Raw genomic sequence first — 23,332 nt, forward strand, 5'->3', positions numbered from 1 at the left:
ATTCCAGTGCCTCACCACCCTAACAGGAAAGAATTTCTTCCTTATATCCAATCTAAACTTCCCCTGTTTCAGTTTTAACCCGTTACCCCTTGTCCTGTCACTACAGTCCCTGACGAAGAGTCCCTCCCCAGCATCCCTATAGGCCCCCTTCAGATACTGGAAGGCTGCTATTATCCCCAGTAGCTTTCCGGATGTGAACTCCTCTCCCTCTATGAGTTGCTGCAGATGCTGAATCCTTGTTCCTCTCCCTTAGGGAAAGCATGGCTCTGCCCTGGCAGAGGCAGTAACTGCTGTTTTGCTTTCACATGGAATTACACTGAGTGAATTAACTTGCCTTTAAAAGGAACTAGCACTCGGGCATCACCTGCACTGCAGGAGAAGACAAACAGGAGATGGAGCAAGAAACACTGGAGCCATGTATCCTTCAAGCTGCACTCAGAGCAAAGCCTTTGCCACCATGAACCAGAAGTAGCTTTAAGTATTCAAAAGCTCAACACAGAGTGGAGCAGCAGGAACTCAACCCCTTGGAAGGGAGCTGGGTGCCTTGCAGTACTTAAGGCAGTTTTAGGAAGGAGCAGCTTCTGAGGTCTTGTACCCATCATACAGGTGACTGGGATGGGAGAGATGGGCTCTGGGCTTGCACTTACAGTGGTTCAGCCATGCAATGCACCTTGAGTGTTTGGGTGACCCAGCAGTGACTTGGTGTGTCAAAGGGACGTCAAGGGTTGTATCATCCTCCCTGGGTGGCTGAACACACTCCACATCAGGTTTTGAAGCTAAGATTAAGTGACAGTGTTATAGGTGTCAGTATAGAGCCATGTTGAGGCCAGATGTGTCCTTCTCTGTGTTCACATCTGGGGGAAAGCTTCTGCTGCCCCCATAGCCCTGCCAAAGTGAGGAGGACACAAGAGCTCAAGGACATGCTTGTTCAGAGACCCAGGCTTGGATGGCTTTAATGCCGCTTTGGTGATGATGGGAGATGCCCTTTAAGATAAGGGAAGAATCAGCACATGTATCAGGTTGTTGCAGTTACAAAGGTCCCAGTAGAACTGGAGGCCAGGAGGCAAAGCTGAAGTGCAGACATGCAGCCTCTGCAAGAAGTGAGAGCCACCGAGCTCAGGTCAGAAGATGGAGAAAGGACCCACTGGCCCAATGTGGTCCTGCAGAAGATGCCACCCCCAGCCAGGGGCAGGAGAGCAGGTACCCCATTCCTCAACTGCCTGCAGGGTCTGGGCTCACTGCTGAGCTGCAGCAAGCAGTCAGGCAACTTGGAAGGGATTGAAATAGGGTGATGATACTCTCCAGGATGACAGGTTCTGAGCCAGAAACTAGCCCAAATGCAGACTGGGGACTGACAAAGCCACGTGGCACAGCTGAGGTTCCTAGCTCTGCCCTTTGAGCTGCAAAGGCACAGCAAAGGGGCATAAACCAGAGCTGCCAGCTGCTGCCACTAGTTTGAGTGGTCCAAAGCACCAGCGAATGCTTCAGGTGGATGCCCAACCTTTGTTTTCTTGGGATTTGGAGGGGAAAAAGCAGCAAGTGAGGGTATAATAGGGGGGAAACTATCCCCAGGAACAGGGAAAGCTTAATACTGGGATAAATCAGTAGGAGAACTTTACCCCTAATGTTCCCTAAGAGGGGTAGCAGGGATGGATGAGGCAGGGATGGATGAGGCAGTGCTGTTGAAATAACAACACAAAGCCAATGCTATGGTTTATTTGAATGTAATCTCTTCAAAACAAACTAAACCCCCACGTGACCCCTTTGTCTCTGATGGGAGGAAGGGGAAGGAACTTAAAAAAGCTGATTTAAAAGAAAAGGCACTTAAAAATGGTCTTCAACTGAAAAGGACTTTGCACAAACGTGATACCAGCCAAGTGGAGCTGCTCCAACAGCCACTTAGTGTGGTCTCCAGAGCCAACGTCACTGCATGTGGAGCACAGCAACACAGGGGTCAGCCTCCTGCCTGTGTGGCCATGACCAGTGCTCACAGCAAGAGGCAGAGATCTTCCCTCTCCCCTTCTTTTGATGCTGTGTTTCCTGGGATGAGCAATCCATGAGCTTCCAAGGAGCCAGGAAGCCATTCGGGAACCTTGGTTAAAACCACACACAGCAATAACATCCCCACCCCAGGGGAACATGAAGCTGAGTAGAAAAAAGGCCAACATGTGCTATATGGGAGGAAGGAAAACACAAAGCTCATGTCCAGGCACTGGGTCTGATGTACTGCAGGTTAAAAGCGAGCTCTGACAGCTCCAGGGTGAGTTTTTGCTTTTGCAAGGTGAGCAGCAAGAATTAAAACAGCTTCAGCACAAACCTTTCCCTCCCCTCAGCACCCTGAGTAAACTACACAATAGTCCAGGAAATGGCAACTTTTAAGCAGTCTTCCAAGCAAACATTTCCACATGAAAAGGTGAGGAACACACAGACAGGGGGTGGTTCAAGTCACTGCACTGGAAAAGCTGCACAGGCAAAGCTTCACTCGCTGCCCCATGCGACGTTCCAGCCGTCTTCTGAAGCTCCAAGAGATGGGAACATGCCCAGGGAACACATGCAAAGCCTTCAAAAGCAGGAGCTCTTGGGTTTAGAGAGCTCAGTTGGGTGGCAGGGGATGAGTGTTCTCCAAAGCAAAAGAACAGGGCGGCTGTTGCTCAGCCCTGAGCATCCTCTGTTAGATACAGTCTGTGGAAATAAAAAGTTGAGTGCACCACAGGTAAGCATGGGCTGGGACATTCCCAAAGCTCCCACCCTCCCCAGTTTAGTTGCAAGCATGTGCTGACACCAGATCAACGGCTGGATGTTATGAAATAGTACCAGAGAACAGGTTTTTGGATTAATGGTGTAATTTAGCGATCCATAAATAAAAAGTGGCTTTTCAACAACTGAAAGTAACAATCTCTAGGAAGGCATCGATGTAGTTGCTGAGTAAGGCGCTGAGCAGGTTCCTCCGTGTTCTTAGCAAGACCATCCATGGTATCCATAAATAAGGGGAGGTGGGAAGGGGGCTTCTGGAACGTAGCATGTCTTGGACGGAAGCATGAGCTGGTCTTATTTTAGTCGCTCAACAAGTCCCTGTGTCAGTCCAAGGTGTAAAAGCTGAGATCTGGAGAGGATTGCTAAGTGAGGGAAGTATTCCAGGAGCTTCTCCCAGGACAGTTCCAGCAGGCTGGGCACCACCAGCCACATTTTAAACAGAGAGCCAGTTCGTTTGTTCTCATGGATGTTGACCACCCCTCCGTGAACATACATGCAGCCAGCCTAAGTGGGAAAAGAGCGAGTTACACAGGGCACAGAAGGTGCTGAGGAGCAACACAGGTAGGAAAAGCAGGATTTTGCTCTCCAGATTCCCAGCTGGTTAAATCACAGAGTGAGATTCAGCTCACACACCTCTGTGTGCACATAGAAGTGTCACTGCCTGAGCCAGTCATGCTCCTCTCATAGCCAAGGGGAGGAATCAGTGCTGAAGGGCTCATCCCAAAGCATGGATCTGCTATTTCGAGCGCTCTGCTCCATATTTTAGGTGAATTCTACCCCAAAAATACATTTTAAGAGTTGGGCAAAGCATTAATAAATTAGGATGGAACCATACTTGGGTTTCAGCTAAAAAGAATGTGTTCTTTTAAACTAACCCCCCACCAAACATATACATGCTGCATTCCCTCTGCTACCTCAGCACAGGAGTGACATGAGAAATGGGAGAAGCTCAGCTGCTAACCTATTTTGTGAGTGGCATTTCTTCAATATACAGGAAAACAAAGGGCATTCCTGCCTTGTCCAGGCACCCACTTGCAGTTCCCTGCTTGGGAAACACCTTGATCAGACCAGTTTCCCAGGAAGCTGCATTTATAGCTATCTCCAAATGAGGTGAAACCTGCACTTACAATCAAAGAACCTGATTTCTGCCCTCACCCACTGCCCTAAGGTGATGATGAACTGAAATCACAGCTAAATGTCTTTCTTGCTGCCTGCTGCCTATCAATCACAGGTCTCTAAGCTTCTGGTTAACACAAACAGCTCTGGCAATACCTTCCTATACTTTGTTATATATATAAATACTTCCTATACAACCCTGTATTTTGTTAACAGTGTCTTCCAAAGAGAGCTACTCACCTGTAATCCTTCACCTCAGGCTGTTCTCAGTAAGCAAATCCAGTTTACTTAGGGCACTATTTGTTATTTTTCCTTCTACAAACAGGAACTGCTGCTCATACATGGAATGAGTCCTCAGAGCAGACACAGTTTAAAAGCTAAAATGCATCAGTGCTTTTAGAGAGCAGAACATACTGCGCATTCCAGCTCTTCAAACAGCAGCAGGAGTAAAAGCAGTCAATGCAGTGACCTCACACCAGCCTTTAGCTTCTACAATGGAGGTCACCTCCTTGGTAACCCTGCTTCAGCTCTATCTGCAGCCCACACAAACGTCAGAGCAGTTGGATGAATAGTTTGCACTTCAGATTCGTAGGAAACAAATGAGTCACTTACTGGCGTGACAGCAGCACAGTGAAAATACACTGGTTCTGGCATGGCAGCCGGCAGCTTGACCCACTGGAAAGTTTGTAGATTCAACTTCCAAACGTCTCCCAGAATCGCTTCTCCATTGTAGCCTCCACAGACAAACACATCTGTAAGAGAGGAAAGCCAAAGTGCTTACAGACCCAGGCATCCTTGGTGCACTAACTGCAGAACATGCTGGGACTTAAGTCAGCAATCACCTTTCCAGAGGAGTTTTAGGATCGACAATTGTTTTACCTCAACAGAAGATCTCAGAACTTCCCAAATCGGTCCCAGCACAGGGGCCACTTACAGAATACCAGCCTGGTTTGGGTTGGAAGGGATCTTAAAGCTCATCCAGCTCCAACCCCCTGCCACGGGCAGGGACACCTTCCACTAGAGCAGCTTGCTCCAAGCCCCTGTGTCCAACCTGGCCTTGAACACTGCCAGGGATGGGGCAGCCACAGCTTCTCTGGGCACCCTGTGCCAGCGCCTCAGCATCCTCACAGGGAAGAGCTTCTGCCTAAGAGCTCATCTCAATCTCCCCTCTGGCAGGTTAAAGCCATTCCCCTTGACCTGTTCCTATGGGCCCTTGTCCCAAGCCCCTCTCCAGCTTTCCTGTAGCTCCTTTAGGCACTGGAGCTGCTCTAAGGTCTCCCTGGAACCTTCTCTATCTTCTGACATTGATCAGAAGAAATCATAGAATCATAGAGTCATACAATAGTGAGGGTTGGAAAGGACCTTAAGCTCATCCAGTTCCAACCCCCCTGCCATGGGCAGGGACACCTTCCACCAAACCATGTCACCCAAGGCTCAATCCAACCTGGCCTTAAACACTGCCAGGGATGGAGCATTCACATCCTCCCTGGGCAACCCATTCCAGTGCCTCACTACCCTCACAGTAAAGACCGAATCATAGAATAGTTAGGGTTGGAAAGGACCTTAAGATCATCCCTGAACAATCTCACCTCAGAACTTGGCTTCCATGACTTGGCCTTACTTTGTCTTTCTGTAAAGACTATACAGCCCTCAAGCTGTAGCAGTAGCATCATTCATACCTGTTCAGGAGCTTGTAACCAGGAAGTTGCAAAGCACTATGGACACTCGTGGCTAAAATGTGCTATTTTACACTGAGATGGCCACGTGAGCTTTAGATGTTGCATAAAACACTGCAGAATTCCAGGAAGTGACTGTTCAGGGCAGAAGTAAATTCACATACAGCAGCAAGATCCCTCATATAATCAAGGGATCAGCCAGGTTGGAAAAGACCTTTAAGAGCACCAAGTCTAAGTGTTCCCCAGAACTGACAAGGCCACCACTAACCACTGGCACTGAGGGCCTCGGCCACACGGTGTGTGAACACTTGCAGGGACAGTGACTCCAGCACTTTCCTGGGAAGCAGACTGGTGCCAACTGGGCAGCTTAAGGCCTGTTAATGAGAAAGAAATCCCCTTCCAGAAAAGACACACGTGCTCTGCACTAGTCTCAAATGTGTGCTGGAGGCCAGCAGCAATCAGGCTAGAAGGATGAGGTTTTCATTGCTAGGTTGTGTAAGATACACCAATACTTGAGGTAGATCTTACCATTTTTGATCTGAACACAGCTATGGCATCGTCTGGCTGCTGGGAAGCCTGAGGAGAATGAAGAGAAAAATCAATTATAGTTGCTTTAAAGTGCTTGGGCAAACTGGTGATTATATTTCAACACATAATCATGGATAGGAGGCACTTGCTTCCTTTATAAGGGGCTTCTTCCTACAATCCCAGGTATAACATCTCTAATTCAGCAATCGCTGTTTCAGATGTGACTCCTACTTGCTCTCCAGGGAAGGAAGAAATGTGCTGGAATCTCATTCCCCACAGACTCCGGCTCTCAGCTCTGGCTTGGTGAAAGCAGCAGCCAAGGTTCCAGGAAAACCCTTATTGCTACCCAGGCCAGCATGTGGTCCCACAGAAGGAGCACAGGTGATGTGTATCTTCTGGGAGGACAGCCAGCCACTGTCATCCTTCCCAGCCAGGGAGGGAGAGAAGCCAGGCTGCTAAATATGCTTCAGATGGGTTTAAGCTCTAAACAAGCAGGACCTTGAAGCTAGTGTTGTCACATGCTGTACAACAAGGTTATGAAGAAGGCTTTCAGCCTGCCAAAAACCTGCATCTTCAAGCATCTTGGCCACTCTCTAAGGGAAATTCCAGGGGGAAATTCCAGACTCACCAACTTTTTCGTGAGGTTTTGTGGCAATTTCCTCCCAGGTGTTGGTTTCAATGTTGTAGGCATGGATCTGAAGAGATAAAGAGGAGCCATTAGTTCTTCCTGGCCCTCCCATCACGATGATGACGCAGGTTCAGGCTCTGACCCAGGAAGCCACTATAAATACCACCTCTTTCTCGTTAAGTGTAAAACCAAAAATAGCTAATCTCAGCCAGTGACTAGGCAGGTATAAAATCACCTTCAAAGAATAGCAGCTTACTGAAGTTTTCATCTCAGGCTTTGCTATTTGAGCCCTACAGCTGAAGAAAAAGAATAGTGCTTCTAAAAACCTGAAGCCATTAAACCCACACCCTCCAGTTCTCAGAAGTGTTTAGAAATGCCTAGTTCATACTGCACGTAAGGAGAAAAGAAATGCAGAAAATGGAGAGATAAAAAGTCATTTCACTGCTGCAGTTTCAGATTATTTGGAAGCAGAGCACTATTCGAAGTGTCCTCCTTTATCATTATGGTGCTCAAGATGATTTTGTTCTTCCCTCCCCAAGTTGTATGGGAAACACGTACCACAAGAAAGGAAATTAAAGCTTATAATTAAGGGGGAAGAGAAGAAAAGAGTCACCGTATCAATATATGAACTTAACATCAAGGAATTCCTTCATTTTAGAATCATGGAATGGTCTGGGTTGGAAGGGACCTTAAAGCTCATCCAGTTCCAACCGCTGCCACGGGCAGGGACACCTTTCACTAGAGCAGCTTGCTCCAAGCCCCTGTGTCCAACCTGGCCTTGAACACTGCCAGGGATGGGGCAGCCACAGCTTCTCTGGGCACCCTGTGCCAGCGCCTCAGCACCCTCACAGGGAAGAGCTTCTGCCTAAGAGCTCATCTCAGTCTCCCCTCTGGCAGGTTAAAGCCATTCCCCTTGTCCTGTCCCTACAGGTCCTTGTCCAAAGCCCTCCTCCAGGTTTCCTGTAGGCCCACCTTTAGGTATTTGCACTTTCCTGTTTTGGCACAAGTACAACATTTAGAAAGACGTCCTAAGTGTTTTAAAAGGAGAATCTCTGATAACAGATGTGCAAAATGAAGCTGATTACCTTATCTAAGGAATAAGCTGTCCAGGAAGTTCCACCTCCCAGGATATAAATCCGCTGACCATCGTGGGCTATTTCATGTCTGTACCTGGAAGTATCAAAAGGACTTTGCAGCACAAGCAGTCAGTGCAACAACAAAAGCCTTCTGGAAAATACCATTACGTTGTAGTGGTTTAAGCAGACACCCCAAGCCTGGCCATGCTGCATCAGTCCCTCAGGTTGAGAGCATTCAGAAGATGTGGCAGCTTTCATGAGCAATCTAAGCTGCACCCCACAAACTTGAAAGGCTCTGAGAGCAGAGCACCACAGAACTTAAGTACAACGATTTATGGAGCACCATAATAACCATCAATATTCCAACCTAAGACGGTCACAGATTGATCTCCCTGTCCTCCTTCCTCCACACCTTGGTACAGAACAGGACAAGTGACAAGGAGCAACTGGAACCTCTTCCCTTCCTCAGCACTCACCAGCTGCTCCAGGTCCCCAGCTCTTTTCTGGCACCACAAAGCCCAAATCAGCATCCTGGCAAAGGCTTCACATCCCCTTGCACACCAGACTGCTGGAGCACTGGCTGTGCCAGGTTCACAGCCAAAAACACTGCTCTAAGAGCACCCTGCCTGTGTGTTCTCAGCCTCTCACTCCCAGTAAAGGTGGTGAGTCCCCAGACTGACCAGCTTCTCACCTCTCCTCTGGCATGTCACAGGACATGTTGTTTGGTTTCAGCTGGATCCACTCTCTAGTGTTGAGGTCAAGCTTATGGAGGTCAGTGCTGTAAATATAACCAGTTGTTCCTCCAAACACATAGAGACAACCATTGATGATGGCCATGGCCTGGCAGGTAACAGAGAGAAACCAGTTAAAAAGGACACATGACATCCTGTGTCTGAGAGAGGGTTCCTGCCCTCCCAAAGCAAGACACTGCCTGAAAAGCTCTACCTACAGTTCACAAAGTGAGCAACATGAAGGGCAAACAAAGATGATACACAATAGATGGGGGGCAGGAGGTGTTTGTAGGAGTGGAAAGTAACTTCATGATCACAAGATGCAGACCTAGAAGTGGAGCTGCTGAGTTTTAGGCATCACACCCCTAGGTGCAGCAGGGGCTCTCAGGAGCTAAACCCAAAGCACAGTTAACCCTAAATCTCTTCCATGCTGACCTTATACAGATACTGTTACAGAGATTCTTATAAACCAGCTATCAGATAGCCTATAGCATTAAGGATAACAGGGGAAACCCCACAGTGGGCGATTCAGACTCAATAACAGAGAGAGTGTGCAACTGGAAAGCACACAGGACTATTACCCTACCGAAACTGTGAAGGCACCATTCCCTGGTGCAGTCCCAGGTGGAAGCAGAGACATTCTGCTCCCAACTACCTGTTTGCTCAACGCCAGCTCGAGCTGAACTGAGAAAAGGGAATGCTGCTTTCTTTATCCAACCATCTGGCAGGCATCTGAAGGAGACATTAGATGGGTTATAAATGTCTGCACCACAAGTACATTGGGAGTATTATTGGAAAGCACAGCAAAAGGTAGCAGCCTCCTGTGAGAGTCAATCTGTTGTTTTGTACATCATGTTTACCCAGGATATTATGGAAAGGCCTCAAAGTTGTTATTCTATTATAAATAAGATCTACTAGCCACTGTTTTCATTTATAATTTGAGTTTTAAGGCTTTAAGGAGGCTGCAGAGCAACTCTAGAACCTACCTAGAACTCTAGAACCATTCCTTAAATCAGGCATACTTTTGCACTCAACTGCATCTGGCAGTTAGTAAACCAATTCTGGCTTTTCTAACTACAAGAAAACTATTCCTTTGAAAACCTAAAGAACCAAGACTGCTCTATTTATGAGTGAACCTGCCTCTACTTACACTTACATACACAGAGAACAACTAGCAGAGAAGAGAGCTCTGCGCTCTGTAGCACACAGCCCAGTGTACACAGGCACAAAGTGCCTCACAAGGCTCTGTCCTTCATACCTGCCCATAGATTCGATTTGGTTTCTTTCCTCGGCAGCTGAGCAGAGCCCATCTTTTGTACTTGACATTGCAGACGTGGACGTCGTTGCCATTGCTCTCCCCAAAGGGGATCCCAGTACCCCCGAACACTAGCAGGTTGTTGCCATGAAGCACAACTAGGAGAAAGAGACAGAGCAGTGAGAGTTGTTGCTGTGAGATGCAGTGAAACAGAACAAGACTGTTCTGGAGACAACAGAGAGTTCAGTATTGTTCAATACCCTACCATTCACACTCTGCATTTATGGCTTTGAAATGCCCTAAAGGAGAAAGAATGCAACCTAAAACCATGGAAACCAAAGGCCTACTTTTAAAAGTGGGTAGTGAACAAAGAGATCTATTTTGGGATGCTCTGGGATGTCTGAGTGCACTGAGCATCAACCTGCTGTAGGTGCAGGTGCAATGCAACTATTAAATGCCTAAGGACAGCCTCTTGCATTTGAAACTCTGCCTTAACCTCAGCAAAAGGGGAAAGAAAAATAACAAAAGCAACCCAAACTCAAGGCCTATAGCTGGAAATAGGATCCAGATTGCCCAGTTCTTGCCCAGTTTTGCATTCCACAAGGGACACTGATTAAAATAGCTTCAGGAGAGGGTGCACAGGAATTGAGTTTCCATACATACGTGACATGGAGGCCAGTTCCCTGGGCATGTAGCCTTCAGTGCTCATCTGGTGCCAGGTGTCTGTAGCAAAGTTGTACCGCCAGAGTTCCCTGAAGAGGGGGTAGTCCTCATTCTCTGGCCCTCCAGACTCCTCGTAGTCAGGGTTGTAGCCTCCAAACACATACAAGTTGGCATTATCCGCCACACAACGATGGCCACTTCTTGCTGGTGGAGATCTGTGGCCTACAACAAAACAAGAAGTTAAAAGAGCTTCAGTGAATGGACAGCAGAGGAGCTGAGCTTGCATGTGAGGGTCAGGAATACACCCACTGGTGGCTCTTTTAGGCACTGGGAGCTGCTCTAAGGTCTCCCCTTAAGGAGCCTTCTCTTCTTCAGGCAGAACCAGTCCAGCTCTCTCAGCGTGGCTCCAGAACAGAGCAATTCCAGCTCTCTGGTGGTCCTCCAACAAGAGTGTCTGGTGTGCAGCCATAGGGAAGCACATCTGCAGCCAGGAGGACACAGCTCTGTAGTGACAGATCCACTTCTCCAAGCAGAGCCTTGGGTGGCAAGGTCTAGTGTGAGCTGTCCCTGCCCATGGCAGGGGCTTGGAACTGGATGATCTTAAGGTCCTTTCCAACCCGAACCATTCTGTGATTCTATGTCACCATCTCATTCATGTCTCCAGCCCCTGGACCACACCAGACTAGAGACCTGCCTGCAGGGTGATGCACAACAGTCCTTCCATGTGTCAACCCTTCCATGAGACCGATTTCTGAGCTATCTTACAAATTCCCCCTTCTGTCACTCCCTGTGGCAGATTTCACTTAGGAAACAGTTCCAAAATGTTTATGTTTGAGCTGCCAGATGGGAATAAAGAAGAAAAGTAATGATTTGCTCTCTCCTCCTACACAAACCTGCTCTTGGTTTCTTCTCTTTTGCTCCTAGCATCTTGTATCTCAAGAAGGCTCTTTCACCTTGGACACCCCTCGGCTACCTAAACATTAAGTAACACAGGCCTGATACAGCAAGTATCTGGGACAACAGCCCAAGAGGGATGTGGAGCTGTTGGAGCAAGGCCAGAGGAGGCCACAGAGAGGCTGCAAGGGCTGGAGCAGCTCTGCTCTGGAGCCAGGCTGAGAGAGCTGGGCTGGGTCAGCCTGGACAAGAGAAGGCTCCTGAAGGGGAGACCTTGGAGCAGCTCCAGTGCCTAAAGGGGCTGCAGGGAACCTGGAGAGGGGCTTGGGACAAGGGCCTGTAGGGACAGGCCAAGGGGAATGGCTTTAACCTGCCCGAGGGGAGACTGAGATGAGCTCTTAGGCAGAAGCTCTTCCCTGTGAGGGTGCTGAGGCGCTGGCACAGGGTGCCCAGAGAAGCTGTGGCTGCCCCATCCCTGGCAGTGTTCAAGGCCAGGTTGGACACAGGGGCTTGGAGCAAGCTGTTCTAGTGGAAGGTGTCCCTGCTTGTGGCAGGGCGTTGGAACTGGATGAGTTTTAAGGTCCCTTCCAACACAAACCATTCCATGATGAAAATCTGCTCATAGACAAAGGCACTTTCACTGGGAGGATGCACAGACAGAACCCATCCAAGATCCCACAGATGCTTCACTACAGGCAGACACAGCCCTTCCCAAAAGGGCTGCCCACCCTCTTTACTATAAGCCAATTGGAATAAAAGCAGAGAGGACAGGCTCAGGACTCAACTGGAACAGACAACAAAAGACTGATTTAGTCCAGGAGAACCTACAGAGCAATATTCTTGTTGGAGAACATCAATTGATCAAAAAGGAATTCCAAGCTTGTTCAGGTTCGATGCACAGCAAGAGCCAAGTGCAGTGCCAGACATGGATGTCTTCCTACAAGATACAGGTCCACATAAGGCATGAAAAAGATGAAAGGAACAGAAAATGATCAGGTGCTGAACAAAGAAGCTGGTTTGAGACAAGTAACTCTAAGCTTCATCCTGAGGAGGAATCATAATAGTCCCCCAAGAGGTACAACTTCAGTGCATAACCATCACTCCCTCATGCACACCCTCTGCTTGTGGCACCTCAAGACCTGCTTTGGTTCAGCTGACAGTAAAGGGAAACCCCTCAAAATTGTATCCCAGGCTGGTTTGTGTTAGAAGGGACCTCAAAGCTCATCCAGTTCCAATCCCCTGCCATGGGCAGGGACACCTTCCACTAGAGCAGGTTGCTCCAAGCCCCATCCAACTTGGCCCTGAACCATCAAAAGAAGTTCACTGAAGACTCCTCACCCAAACAAACCAGAGATCTTCACCACCCAATTGCTCCCACAGCTCTTTTACACACTTCTAGGATGGAACAGGACCCAGAGAAACATAGAAGTAGGACCCATGTTTGCTTCTTAGAGGCTGTTACAATTCTCAGCAACAAATCAAACAACAATGAACAAGGCATCAAGAATCTTTCCTACAGCAAAGGTGAAATAAATGCTTTGTCCAGACTCAGTAATAAACTTTAACTCAGCACAAACAGCTTTGCTTCATCATGTTCCCCGCTTGCTGCTTTAAGCCCCAGCTCTTGTCCAGAATTCAGCTGCTCTGCAGGGTTCAGACAAACTCCTTGTGCCTGTTTTGACAGATTTGGGTGGTTTCCAGTAATAATTGTGTCTTGCAGCAACTCCCACTTTAGAAAATCAGCACTGGCTGAAAGAGAGGGGAAGAAAGTTCAGGAATTAGTGGAAAAATCTGGAGTCTTTGGCCTGGCTACTGAGACAGAGCAGTGCCATCAGACACATGGTGTGGCATGGACACGGCAGCACAGAAAGGGTGGGTGTTACATGTACTCATAGTGGCAGCCAGGAAGCTACTGGCCTAAACTCTTAAACAAACATTACGTGCTTTAGAGGTGATTCACAACTGGAAAGAGAAACATCCATCCCTTTGGAACTTCTTTATTTGAAACTCTGGAGCTATTCAAAGAGATGGATTCAGTTTGAAGTGAATACATTGACAATAAAGGTATTTACAGTCAAGGTGATCCTTCAGACTCTTGAAATTGGAGATGCTTCAAGAGGGGAATTCATCTGATGTTGAGGATCTGCAAACAAAACTGTGTTTGAGAAGCGCCCGTGCCTCTCTGCATCCTATAGAGGATCTCACATGTCTATGCTTGGCCACAGGCAGCTCCTCCTCGTTTCTTCTTCTATGTTTGCCTTGAAGATCTCCAAAGAGAAGACCTGGAAGAACTGGAACAGGAGCTTAATTCCAGCAAGGATTAGGAGCACTGATGTACATGTTTTGCAGGGGAGAGAGGATTTAATTCAGTCACTCACTGAATTTAAAAGGTGACAGGGAATGAGGAGTTCAAATGTTACATCAACTATAGATCCTATTTCCCTCTAGTTATAACCCTTGCCATGAGAATTTTCCAGATGGAAGAGAATAATCATAAACTCAAGGAATCCCAGGTTGGAAAAGACCTCAAGGATCATCTGGTCCAACCTTTCTTGGCAAAAGCTGAGTCTAGACTAGATGTCCCAGCACCTCATCCAGCCTAACCTTAGAAGTGTCCAGCATAAATAAGGCTGAGTTTTATATAATGCCAACAGACTGAAAAGGAAGAGGCATAATTCAAAGAAAATAGATTAAAGAACAAAACCAAGGAGACCTTCCCTGCCATTCATCTCCCAGAATCGAAGAGGGACTTTGCCATAAAGCCCCAGAACAGTGAAGTTTTTTGACAGAAAGGGATCAATGTTTGATGCTTGCAGGTCCTTGAGATAGCAAGACAGGTACGTTAAACCCACAGACATCCCAACTGGTTTCACCTCTTTCCATTTACCTGCAAACACATCTCCTGTCTTTAAAAGATGCTTTTTGGAAGATACTTTGAAGACACAGAAAGGGCACCAGAAGCTGGAGCTGCTGTCAACCAGGTAATTCCAAGTACCCTACTGAGATAGTCTGAAAGGCCCATCCTTCCCCTGCAGCATTCCTGCTGCAAACAGCATATGCCACTAGTTCCCTGTCCATTCCCATCAAATCCAAGAACTCTGTGCTACAGGAACAAAGTCCATTAACCACTCACTCAGTAACTTTGTCAGAAGCTATAGATCCTGGCCTGTCTCTGGCCATAATTCAGGGGGAAATCCACTGTCTTCAGCATTGAGCATCAAACTGGGGATGGCAGCAGCCAAAACGTTTCCTCCTGCTGTGCCTGCTACATGGTGGTGACTCCCAGGGAAAGGAGAACTGGAAATGCCAACCAGAGCCCCTGTAGCTATAAACACAACCAATTTCATTTTGCTCTGCTCAAGAATAACACATTCTCTGCTCTATTCAAGCTTTGTTTGCTCAACCCATGCTCCACATGACGGACTGACTTCCCTCCAAAGTTTTCCCAGCTTGCTGGATTTAAGCTTCATGCTTCACTGACCCCTTCATCCCACTGGACTAGATCCTCCCACTTGCAGAGGCCCAGAGAAGATGACTTATATACTCATTAAACAGGGAAAAAAGTTATCAAGTACATCTTCTGAGTCACCTATGCAAGCAATGGACAATGTTAAACCAAGTTATATTGTCACTAAACTCTTCTATCAAGAATTGAAGTGATGTTAACTGCCCCTCCATTCTGCTTTGGTGAGACCCCACTTGCAGCACTGAGCAGTTCTGGTGTCCTCAACATCACAAGGACATGGAGCTGTTGGAGCAAGTCCAGAGAAGGCCATGAGGATGGTCAGGGGCTGGAGCAGCTCCCATATGGAGACAGGCTGAGAATATTGGGGCTGTTAGGCCTGGAGAAGAGAAGCTGCGTGGAGACCTCAGAACAGCTTCCAGCGTCTGAAGGGGGCTACAAGGATGCTGGGGAGGGACTCTTCATCAGGAACTGTAGTAACACGACAAGGGGTGATGGGTTCAAACCGAAACAGGGGAAGTTCAGGTTGGAGATAAGGAAGAAGCTCTTCCTTGTGAGGGTGCTGAGGCGCTGGCACAGGGTGCCCAGAGAAGCTGTGGCTGCCCCACCCCTGGCAGTGTTCAAGGCCAGGTTGGACACAGGGGCTTGGAGCAAGCTGCTCTAGTGGAAGGTGTCCCTGCCTGTGGCAGGGGGTTGGAACTGGATGAGCCTTAAGGTCCCTTCAACCCAAGCTGTTCTATGATTCTATGATTCTAATTCACTTTAGAACAAAGTCTTAGAAAAAGATTCCCCCAGTTCTGTCTTCTTAAAAAGACACCTGCAAAAGCTGAATCTACTTAATTCAGATTGGCTTCTTCAGCAGACAAGCTTTATTATCTGCCCTCCAAGGAAGGGCTGCACTTCCATTTAATGATGTTTTATCAGATGATTCACATCTCCTACCGAAATTCTTCATCCAAATTTTGGATCAGTTTGTGTTTGAGGATTATTGGTGTGCAATGAGCCTATTACACAAGTGCAAACTTCAGATGGGGCAGGAAGAGGGAAACACCCAAGGGCTTGCTAACTTCCTCCTCATGTTAGCAAAGCCCAGCTCCCCAGGAGCTGACCCTGCCACAGACTGAAGATGTGCCCAACACTAAGCAAAGCACAGCAAGGCTCTGTCACCATGAAAAGCTGTAGGTCACAGGCCCTGTTATGAATTCCCTGATGCCAGACATGGAAAGCAGCAGCACAATGTCAAGACAGATCTGTGTGGAAGAGGTCAGGAAGCCAGTTACAGAAAATGGCTTTCAAGTGGATGGATATAATCTGGAAAGCACATGTTTTCCCAGTTCAAGACCCCAGAGCAAAGCAGGAAGGAAGGATGGGAAGGTGAATTCTCAAGGAGGCTCCTTTTCCTTGGTCCTGAGGGTCAAAATGGGAACAATAAAGCTTGCAGAGAATAAGGAGCTCCACAAACAGAATGAAGTTGAAACACCACAACACGGACATAACTAAGGCAGGACCTAATTCAGAACTAAGCTATCCTATAGAAACCTGCCTGCTGACTACGCACTGACCTGTTAACAACCTTTTTAGGTGATTCATAGGGTGACTTCAGAGGGAGCTGATGGGATGTCCCAAACTGACTTTGTTAAAGTGGATTCCTAGTGGAACACCTTTCTTGCAAGAGGTATCATTAGAAAGGATTGTAAGCAAAAAGGTGACATGAGTATCTGTTCCTGATGTGATCCAGCACAGCAACCAATGCATTAGACATCTGTTTCTTATCTCTCCAAAGACTGAATCCAGAATAGGTCTGTGGTGAGATGGAGGAGAAAACAAAGATGTTCATTAAGAAAATGTAAAGAAACCCTTTAGTTTGGAGGATAAAGTGGAACGGTCCTGAATGGTGTCCAACAAGACACCAATGGTGTCAAAATGTCCCTCTTTAAGGGGAGGACGAAGCTGAATTGCACCTGCTGGTTCATAAATACTGCTCCTATTCTGACTAATACAAGCTTCAAAGATTATTAAATTCCAACTCTGGGACCTTGAAAGCAACAGAAGTCTATAAATAGCCAGGAGTAACAAAACAAAAACAGCACAAAGATTCCTTGGCATCAGCAGGTTACCTGAAGTTATAGAATCATAGAATAGTTAGGGTGGGAAAAGACCTTAAGATCATCCAGTTCCAACCCCTCTGCCATGGGCAGGGACACCTCACACTAAACCATGGCTCTGTCCAACCTGACCTTGAACACTGTCAGGGATGGAGCATTCACAACTTCCCTGGGCAACCCATTCCAGTGCCTCACCACCCTCACAGTAAAGAACTTCTTCCTTACATCCAATCTAAACTTCCCCTTTTTAAGTTTTAACCTGTTACCCTTTGTTCTATCACTACAGTCCCTAATGAAGAGTCCCTCTCCAGCATAGGCCCCCTTCAGACACTGGAAGCTGCTCTGAGGTCTCCACGCAGCTTCTCTTATCCAGGCTCAACAGCCCCAGTGTTCTCAGCCTGTCTCCATACAGGAGGTGCTCCAGCCCCTGATCATCCTCGTGGCCTCCTCTGGACTTGCTCCAACAGCTCCATGTCCTTCTGATGTTGGGGACACCAGAACTGCACACACTGCTGCAAAGTGGGGTCTCACAGAATCCTCTTCATTTCATGTGTGCCTCAAATTCAGATTTAAAGACTATGCTAAAGTGTTTTAAACCAAGCCCTTCTTTCCTTCTCCTCCAGACCATGTAGAACAAAGCACGGTTTTATTTATTCCTGGAGCATAACCTAGAGATATCCAGGTGTAGCCTCAAACACTTCCCCAACAGCAACCCCAACACTGCTTTTTATAAGCTCCCTTTCTTCCCAACCTATTTTAATCACAATATCCACAGGAAGGTCATCAGTAAAGTAAAGGATCAAGCAGTTAATGCAACAAAACCCACCGTGAGATCTTGGGGAGGGTGGCTTGATTTTATGAAACAGTTAAATAAGCTGGTTCTGATCACTTACATGCACAAGAACCAAATATATCCAAATGATCCAGCCAGGATCACTTACATCCAACACAGAGAGTGAAAGGGTTATGGTTGCCAAGTCCTCACTGTGATTCCTAGGTTGTTCTTCATTCAGGGCAGACTCATTTTGGGCAGGTCTCTTACATTTTGACTCCTACAGCAAGATGCTTTGGTCTCAGTGTTTTGCTTCCTTCTCCTTCCATAATAATTACAGATTCAAAGTTAACAAAAGCCACAAAAGTGGCTTTTGGTTCCTGAAGTAACAAACCAGTGGTGAATAGCTAAGGTGTATGTGTGCATCCTCTTCTCTGCTTCTTAAAGCTCTCTAAATATGGTATCAGTGTATTTTCCCTCCTACCTGTATTCTCAACATCCAGAAGAGCAGGTTTCAATATCTCCCTTTCCATTTATGCTTTCTGCAAGGCTTCTGAAGGACATTTAGGTCAAGCCAAAGTGCTGCTAGCTCATAGGACAGAGAACATGGCAAGTCAATATTGACTTTGATTCCAGACTTCAAAGCTTCATCTTTCTCATACCAGCTCATGTAATCACAGTACTTTACAAACGTTTGGATAAGGACGATGTAAACGCAACACCAAGGAGAAGGTTTAAAACCTGTCTGCTCCTCCAGCAGTGTTCAGCATCCCCAGGTCATGCAGCTCCCTACCAAAACACCCAAGAGAGAAAGCAGCTGAGCCTGGGTCCTCAATGCCTGAGTGATGACTCTGCGCAGAGCCAAGGGCAGCCAAAGGATCCAGCCAAAGATGGCATACACAATCCTCAGGCTGAAAGGCCAAGAGCCTTTCAAATATGTGAAGTCCCTAAAGCTGTGTATCAAGGAAAATGTTCATTCTCACATCCAGCTGTGAGAGGTTTAAGGTTTGGATCAACATCCAGAGCTGGTCTGCTTCTTCATCCTGCCTCTTCATCCTGCTTCTTGGGGGCTTCTGGTTTCAAACCTCTTTGTAGCAATCATGTATTTCAAACATTTCTACAAGTATCCAGCTGTATTTCTCATGATTAGTAGAACAGGAATGGGATTGTAACATGAGAGAACATCCAGTGCAGAGAATAAAATAAGGAGTTCTTATCAGTGAACTGTCCTTATTGAGAAACCAGAGCAAAAGAGGAAACACTTGCCACAGAAATTGATATATTACAGATTTCACACCACTAAAACTGAGTGTTGTTTGGGTTGGTTGTGGTTTGTGAAAATGTAAAAGGAAAATAAGGAAAGGGATTCTGGAATATGAGAACCATACAACAGCCCAGGTAAGAAGAGACCTGGAAAATTCATCTGCTCTAACCTCTTGTGGGAAAGGAGGGATGAGATTACTCAGCACCTTATGCAGTTGCATCTTGAAACCCTCCAGTGATGGGAACCATGTCCCTGGAGAGGCTCTTCCAGTGAATGATTGTTCCTACTGTAAGAAATGTCTTTCTTACACTGAGATGAAACCTTTCCTGGTGGACCATGTACCCATTGCTCCTTGCCTTCTCCATGTGGCTCCTTGTGAAGAGAGATCCTCCATCCTCTTTGTGGCCACCCTTTAAGTGCTAGGAAATCATGATGAGGTTCCAACTGAGCCTTCTCTTCTCCAGATTCACTCAGCCTCTCCTCACAGGGCAGGTTCTCCAGATCTTCGACCATATCATAGAATCATGGAATGGTTTGGGTTGGAAGGGACCTTAAAGCTCATCCAGTTCCAACCCCCTGCCACAGGCAGGGACACCTTCCACTAGAGCAGCTTGCTCCAAGCCCCTGTGTCCAACCTGGCCTTGAACACTGCCAGGGATGGGGCAGCCACAGCTTCTCTGGGCACCCTGTGCCAGCGCCTCAGCACCCTCACAGGCAAGAACTTCTGCCTTATCTCCAGCCTGAACTTCCCCTGTTTCACTTTGAACCCATCACCCCTTGTCGTGTTACTACAGTCCCTGATGAAGAGCCCCTCCCCAGCATCCTTGTAACCCCCTTCAGATACTGGAAGCTGCTCTGAGGTCTCCATGCAGCTTCTCTTCTCCAGGCTGAACAGCATCAATGTTATCAGCCTGTCTCCATATGGGAGGTGCTCCAGCCCCGATCATCCTCATGGCCTCCTCTGGACTTGCTCCAACAGCTCCATGTGCTTCCAATGTTGAAGACACCAGAACTGCACACGGTGCTGCAAGTGGGGTCTCAAAACAGAACAGAGGGGCAGGATCCCCTCCCTGAGTTGCTGCTCCCGCTCTGGTGAGTGCAGCCGGGGTTCTGGGCTCAACTACACACTGAAGCCGGGTAATGGGGAGTTTCTCATTGATCAGCACCCCTGGGTCCTTCTCCTCAGGGCTGCTCTCAATTACTTCAACTCCCAACCTGTCCTCTGAACCCTCTCCAGTCTGCCCTTGTTTTTCTTGACTTGTAGGGACCAGAACTGGACACAGCATCCCAGGGGCAGCCTGACAAACACTGGATAGACCAGGATGATTCCATCCCTCTCTGCCAGTAATGTCCCTGTGGATGCAGCCCAGGACCCAATTTGCCTTTGCTGCTGACTCACATACAACCTTTTGTCCACCAGGACCCCCAGGCCCCTCTTAGCAAGGCTGCTCCCCACACCACACAGATCCCAGTGCATACTGGGATACCCTGCTCTTGCTTGCCCACCCTTCCAGCCTGTCCAGGTTTCTCTTAAGGTAAGATTAAGGTATCACATGGACATTGCTCTTCAACCAAATGGCTTTTACTTGCTTCCAACCAGGACACAGGGACTTGGGATGTTTGGGGTTTAAAACCTGAACCTCTCTATATAGAAAACCTCTTAATGTGACTGCTACACTGGGAAATTATAGCTCCAGGCAAGGGCATAAATGGGAGAGGCAGATATATTTTGGTCTCCAGACTATTTCTATTCTCTTAACCCCAAGAGTCTGCTGAAAACACTGAAACAGTTTAAATGTGGACAGGGATGGGAAGAACAAACCACACAACACCTATAGTTGACATTTTTGGTCTTTCCAAAGCTTACAAACACCTTAAAATTGCTCTTCCCTTTTCTTTCCCCAACATATGATTTTAGATGCATAAAGAATCTTTATCCATCACGACACAGCAAAACCACAAATTGTTTGGGGTTTTTTTGAGCTGTTAAGTCATGGTTTGTAGATGCTACTTGAGAAATGTCCCTCTGGAGAAACCCTCAAGAGAAATACTCCTCTTGAGAAAGCAAATGGAGCAGCACAACCCTGGCCCCAGCTCCCACTTGCTGCCTGCTCACCTTTTTGTGGTCATTTCTCCATGCAAATGAAATTCTCCACAGTGAACAAGGTGACAAAGGTCTAAAATCTGTTCTGCAAGTAGGTGGAAAAGGAGAATGTGACAGAAGCAGCACCTAAATCAATGTGTATGCTCTTCTGTTTAACCAAGAGATAGTTCAGATCTACTTCAAATGACACACAGGAGCAAAAAGAGCTCTCCAGGGAGGGATGTAGCAAACACATTCATGTAGCCAACACATCCAATGCCAAAGTGTGCTGCGAGTTCTTCACATGCTTTCACAACAGGAATTTCTTATAAAAATGGGATTAAAAAGAGATAGTGCTCCTTATGGAAAGAGTCTAGGGCATTGGATGGTGGGGGGGGGGAAATGAAGGAATGCTCCTGGAAACTCTGGAAGAGAACTGGGAGGTAAGAAAGCAAACCTGGCTGGAAGAAATGGGGTGGGGTGGGTAAAAACCCTATTCCTCTCTCCCTATCTCAATGGTTACATAAAGGGTGCTGCTGCTGGAGCTCTAGAAATAGGACATTATCAGGTGTCAAACGGGGAGAAAACTCCAGGAATTGGCTCAAATGGGATTTTTCCATCAAGAAGTTTTCCAGGAAGGTGGACAATCAGCGTTGGGTTTGCTCAGATTGGACTTAAGTGCTAAGGCTGAGCTGAATGGGGGCAGCGTGTTACCAGGGCTGCAGCATCTGCCCCTGTGTGCAGTATTCCACACTGGCACATAATCCAGAGGTAAAAGTGGGATCATTACAACTGTACCAGGGGGATGTGCTGCCAGTTCACTCAAGCCAATGATTAAATTCAGGAACATAATCAGATCCTGTGTTCCCAAAAAAGGCCTTTATCACAGAAGGAAGGAAACATGCTTGAGAATCTGCCCAAAAATAGAAGGTGTGGAGTCACTCAGCACATTCACAGCAGCCTTGCAGGAGGCTCGAAGGGATTTGCTCATCCCTGCTGCAGATCCAGCTTGAGACAGGTTCCACACAGATAGAACCACAGACCCTGGTCTGAAAGCCCCTTCCCAGCTACTGTGGGTGCTCCAGACATTCCTACCCTATAGGCAGTGAGGGACTTCATATCCCCCAGTGAGGGATCTGAGTGGTGGGGCAAGGGCAGAAAATGATGCCCTGAGCCTGGGTAACCCCATGCTGGGTGGCACCCCCAGCAATATGTGGTCCTTGAGGACTGGGGTGCTATGGAGATAAGTGAGGGGACCCCAAACCAACTGGATATCCCCCCCATCACATAACCATGGGGTGCCCCATATCCCTTCCAGTATCACAAAGCTGTTGGGAAGGGTGTAATCTCCCCAGTGCTGTGATTAAGGGGTAACCTCAACCTCTTCCCCCTAATATCCTGGGGCTCTTGGGGTTGGGGGCCCACAGTCATGGGGTAACCCCCCAGCATACCAACACTGCTAAAAGGGAGGCGGAGAGGAGGAAGAACCACCTTTCCTAGGGCACAGGACTGGGCTGATGTCTCATCCAATGGCCCTCTGCTTGCCTAGACCCACCATCCCAGCATCACCCCTCCAAGGGAGGGGACCCCTCACCCCAAAAACCTGATATATTGGGATTCGGGGGGGCAATGTCACCATAGGCTCATACAATCCCATTCAGGATCTCAGGGTGACTGCGATGGGGCTGACCCCACATGGGACTGTGAGGTTCCCTGTCCCCACTCCTCCCTTATCCATGGGCATGTGGAGCATCACCATTCCCATGGAGACTGCTGAGTTAGGGAGGGAAGAACCACCACCCTTTAGGGTCGTAGGAAGGGGGCGAACCCCTTCCACCCCCGAACCTGTGGGTTCCCTTCAGCACCCTACGCCCGTTTGTAAGGGGATAATCGTCCCCATCCCCACTGTACCCCCATATCCCACGCCTATCGGACCAGGAACACCGCAGCCCTCCCCACACAACCCCCCCCCTCCCCATCCCATACCCATGGAGTACCCCAAATCCCCCCAGCATACCCCAGAGCCGCGGGGCCGGTGTCACACCCCCAGCCGCGGGGTCCACGTCCCCTCAGCGCCTTGGGGTGCCCCGGTCGTCAGCACCCGAGGTCGGGGGCTGCCACTCACCGGTGAAGCGGGGCCTGCCCGGTAGCTGCACGAAGCGGTTGAGGAGGCCGCTGCCGCCGGCCCCCGCTGCGCTGCCCGGACCCTGCCCGCCGCCCTCCCACCCTCCGGCCGCCGCCGACATGGCCCCGGCCGCTCTCCTCAGGGCAAAGCTCCCGTAACCGCCCCCGCCTCTAACCAATGAGCGGCGAGCTTCTTCCTC

The 23,332-nt window shown here is 48.1% G+C and overlaps 1 protein-coding gene across 1 annotated transcript; it reads right to left on the reverse strand.

Annotated features, from left to right (window-relative positions):
- Positions 1 to 1,708: 1,708 nt before the first annotated feature.
- On the reverse strand, positions 1,709 to 23,269 carry KLHDC10 (kelch domain containing 10). Its single transcript, XM_065677338.1, has 9 exons — positions 23,134 to 23,269; positions 10,428 to 10,649; positions 9,768 to 9,922; positions 8,470 to 8,618; positions 7,788 to 7,872; positions 6,703 to 6,769; positions 6,075 to 6,122; positions 4,483 to 4,622; positions 1,709 to 3,258 (listed from the first exon to the last, which is right to left on the reverse strand). The coding sequence occupies exons 1-9, from the start codon at positions 23,252 to 23,254 to the stop codon at positions 3,049 to 3,051; spliced, it is 1,197 nt and encodes a 398-aa protein (XP_065533410.1). The 5' UTR covers positions 23,255 to 23,269; the 3' UTR covers positions 1,709 to 3,048.
- Positions 23,270 to 23,332: the final 63 nt, after the last annotated feature.

Source organism: Lathamus discolor, chromosome 1 (assembly GCF_037157495.1).
Source record: "Lathamus discolor isolate bLatDis1 chromosome 1, bLatDis1.hap1, whole genome shotgun sequence".
NCBI classification, from domain to species: domain Eukaryota; kingdom Metazoa; phylum Chordata; class Aves; order Psittaciformes; family Psittacidae; genus Lathamus; species Lathamus discolor.

Coding starts and splice junctions, on each gene's coding strand:
- KLHDC10 (XM_065677338.1), bottom strand. CDS start 23,254: ATGTCGGCGGCGGCCGGAGGGTGGGAGGGCGGCGGGCAGGGTCCGGGC. Junction 10,650..23,133: donor GGGCAGGCCCCGCTTCACCG/GTGAGTGGCAGC, acceptor GTTTTGTTGTAG/GCCACAGATCTCCACCAGCA. Junction 6,770..7,787: donor CAGCTTATTCCTTAGATAAG/GTAATCAGCTTC, acceptor TTATCTCTTCAG/ATCCATGCCTACAACATTGA.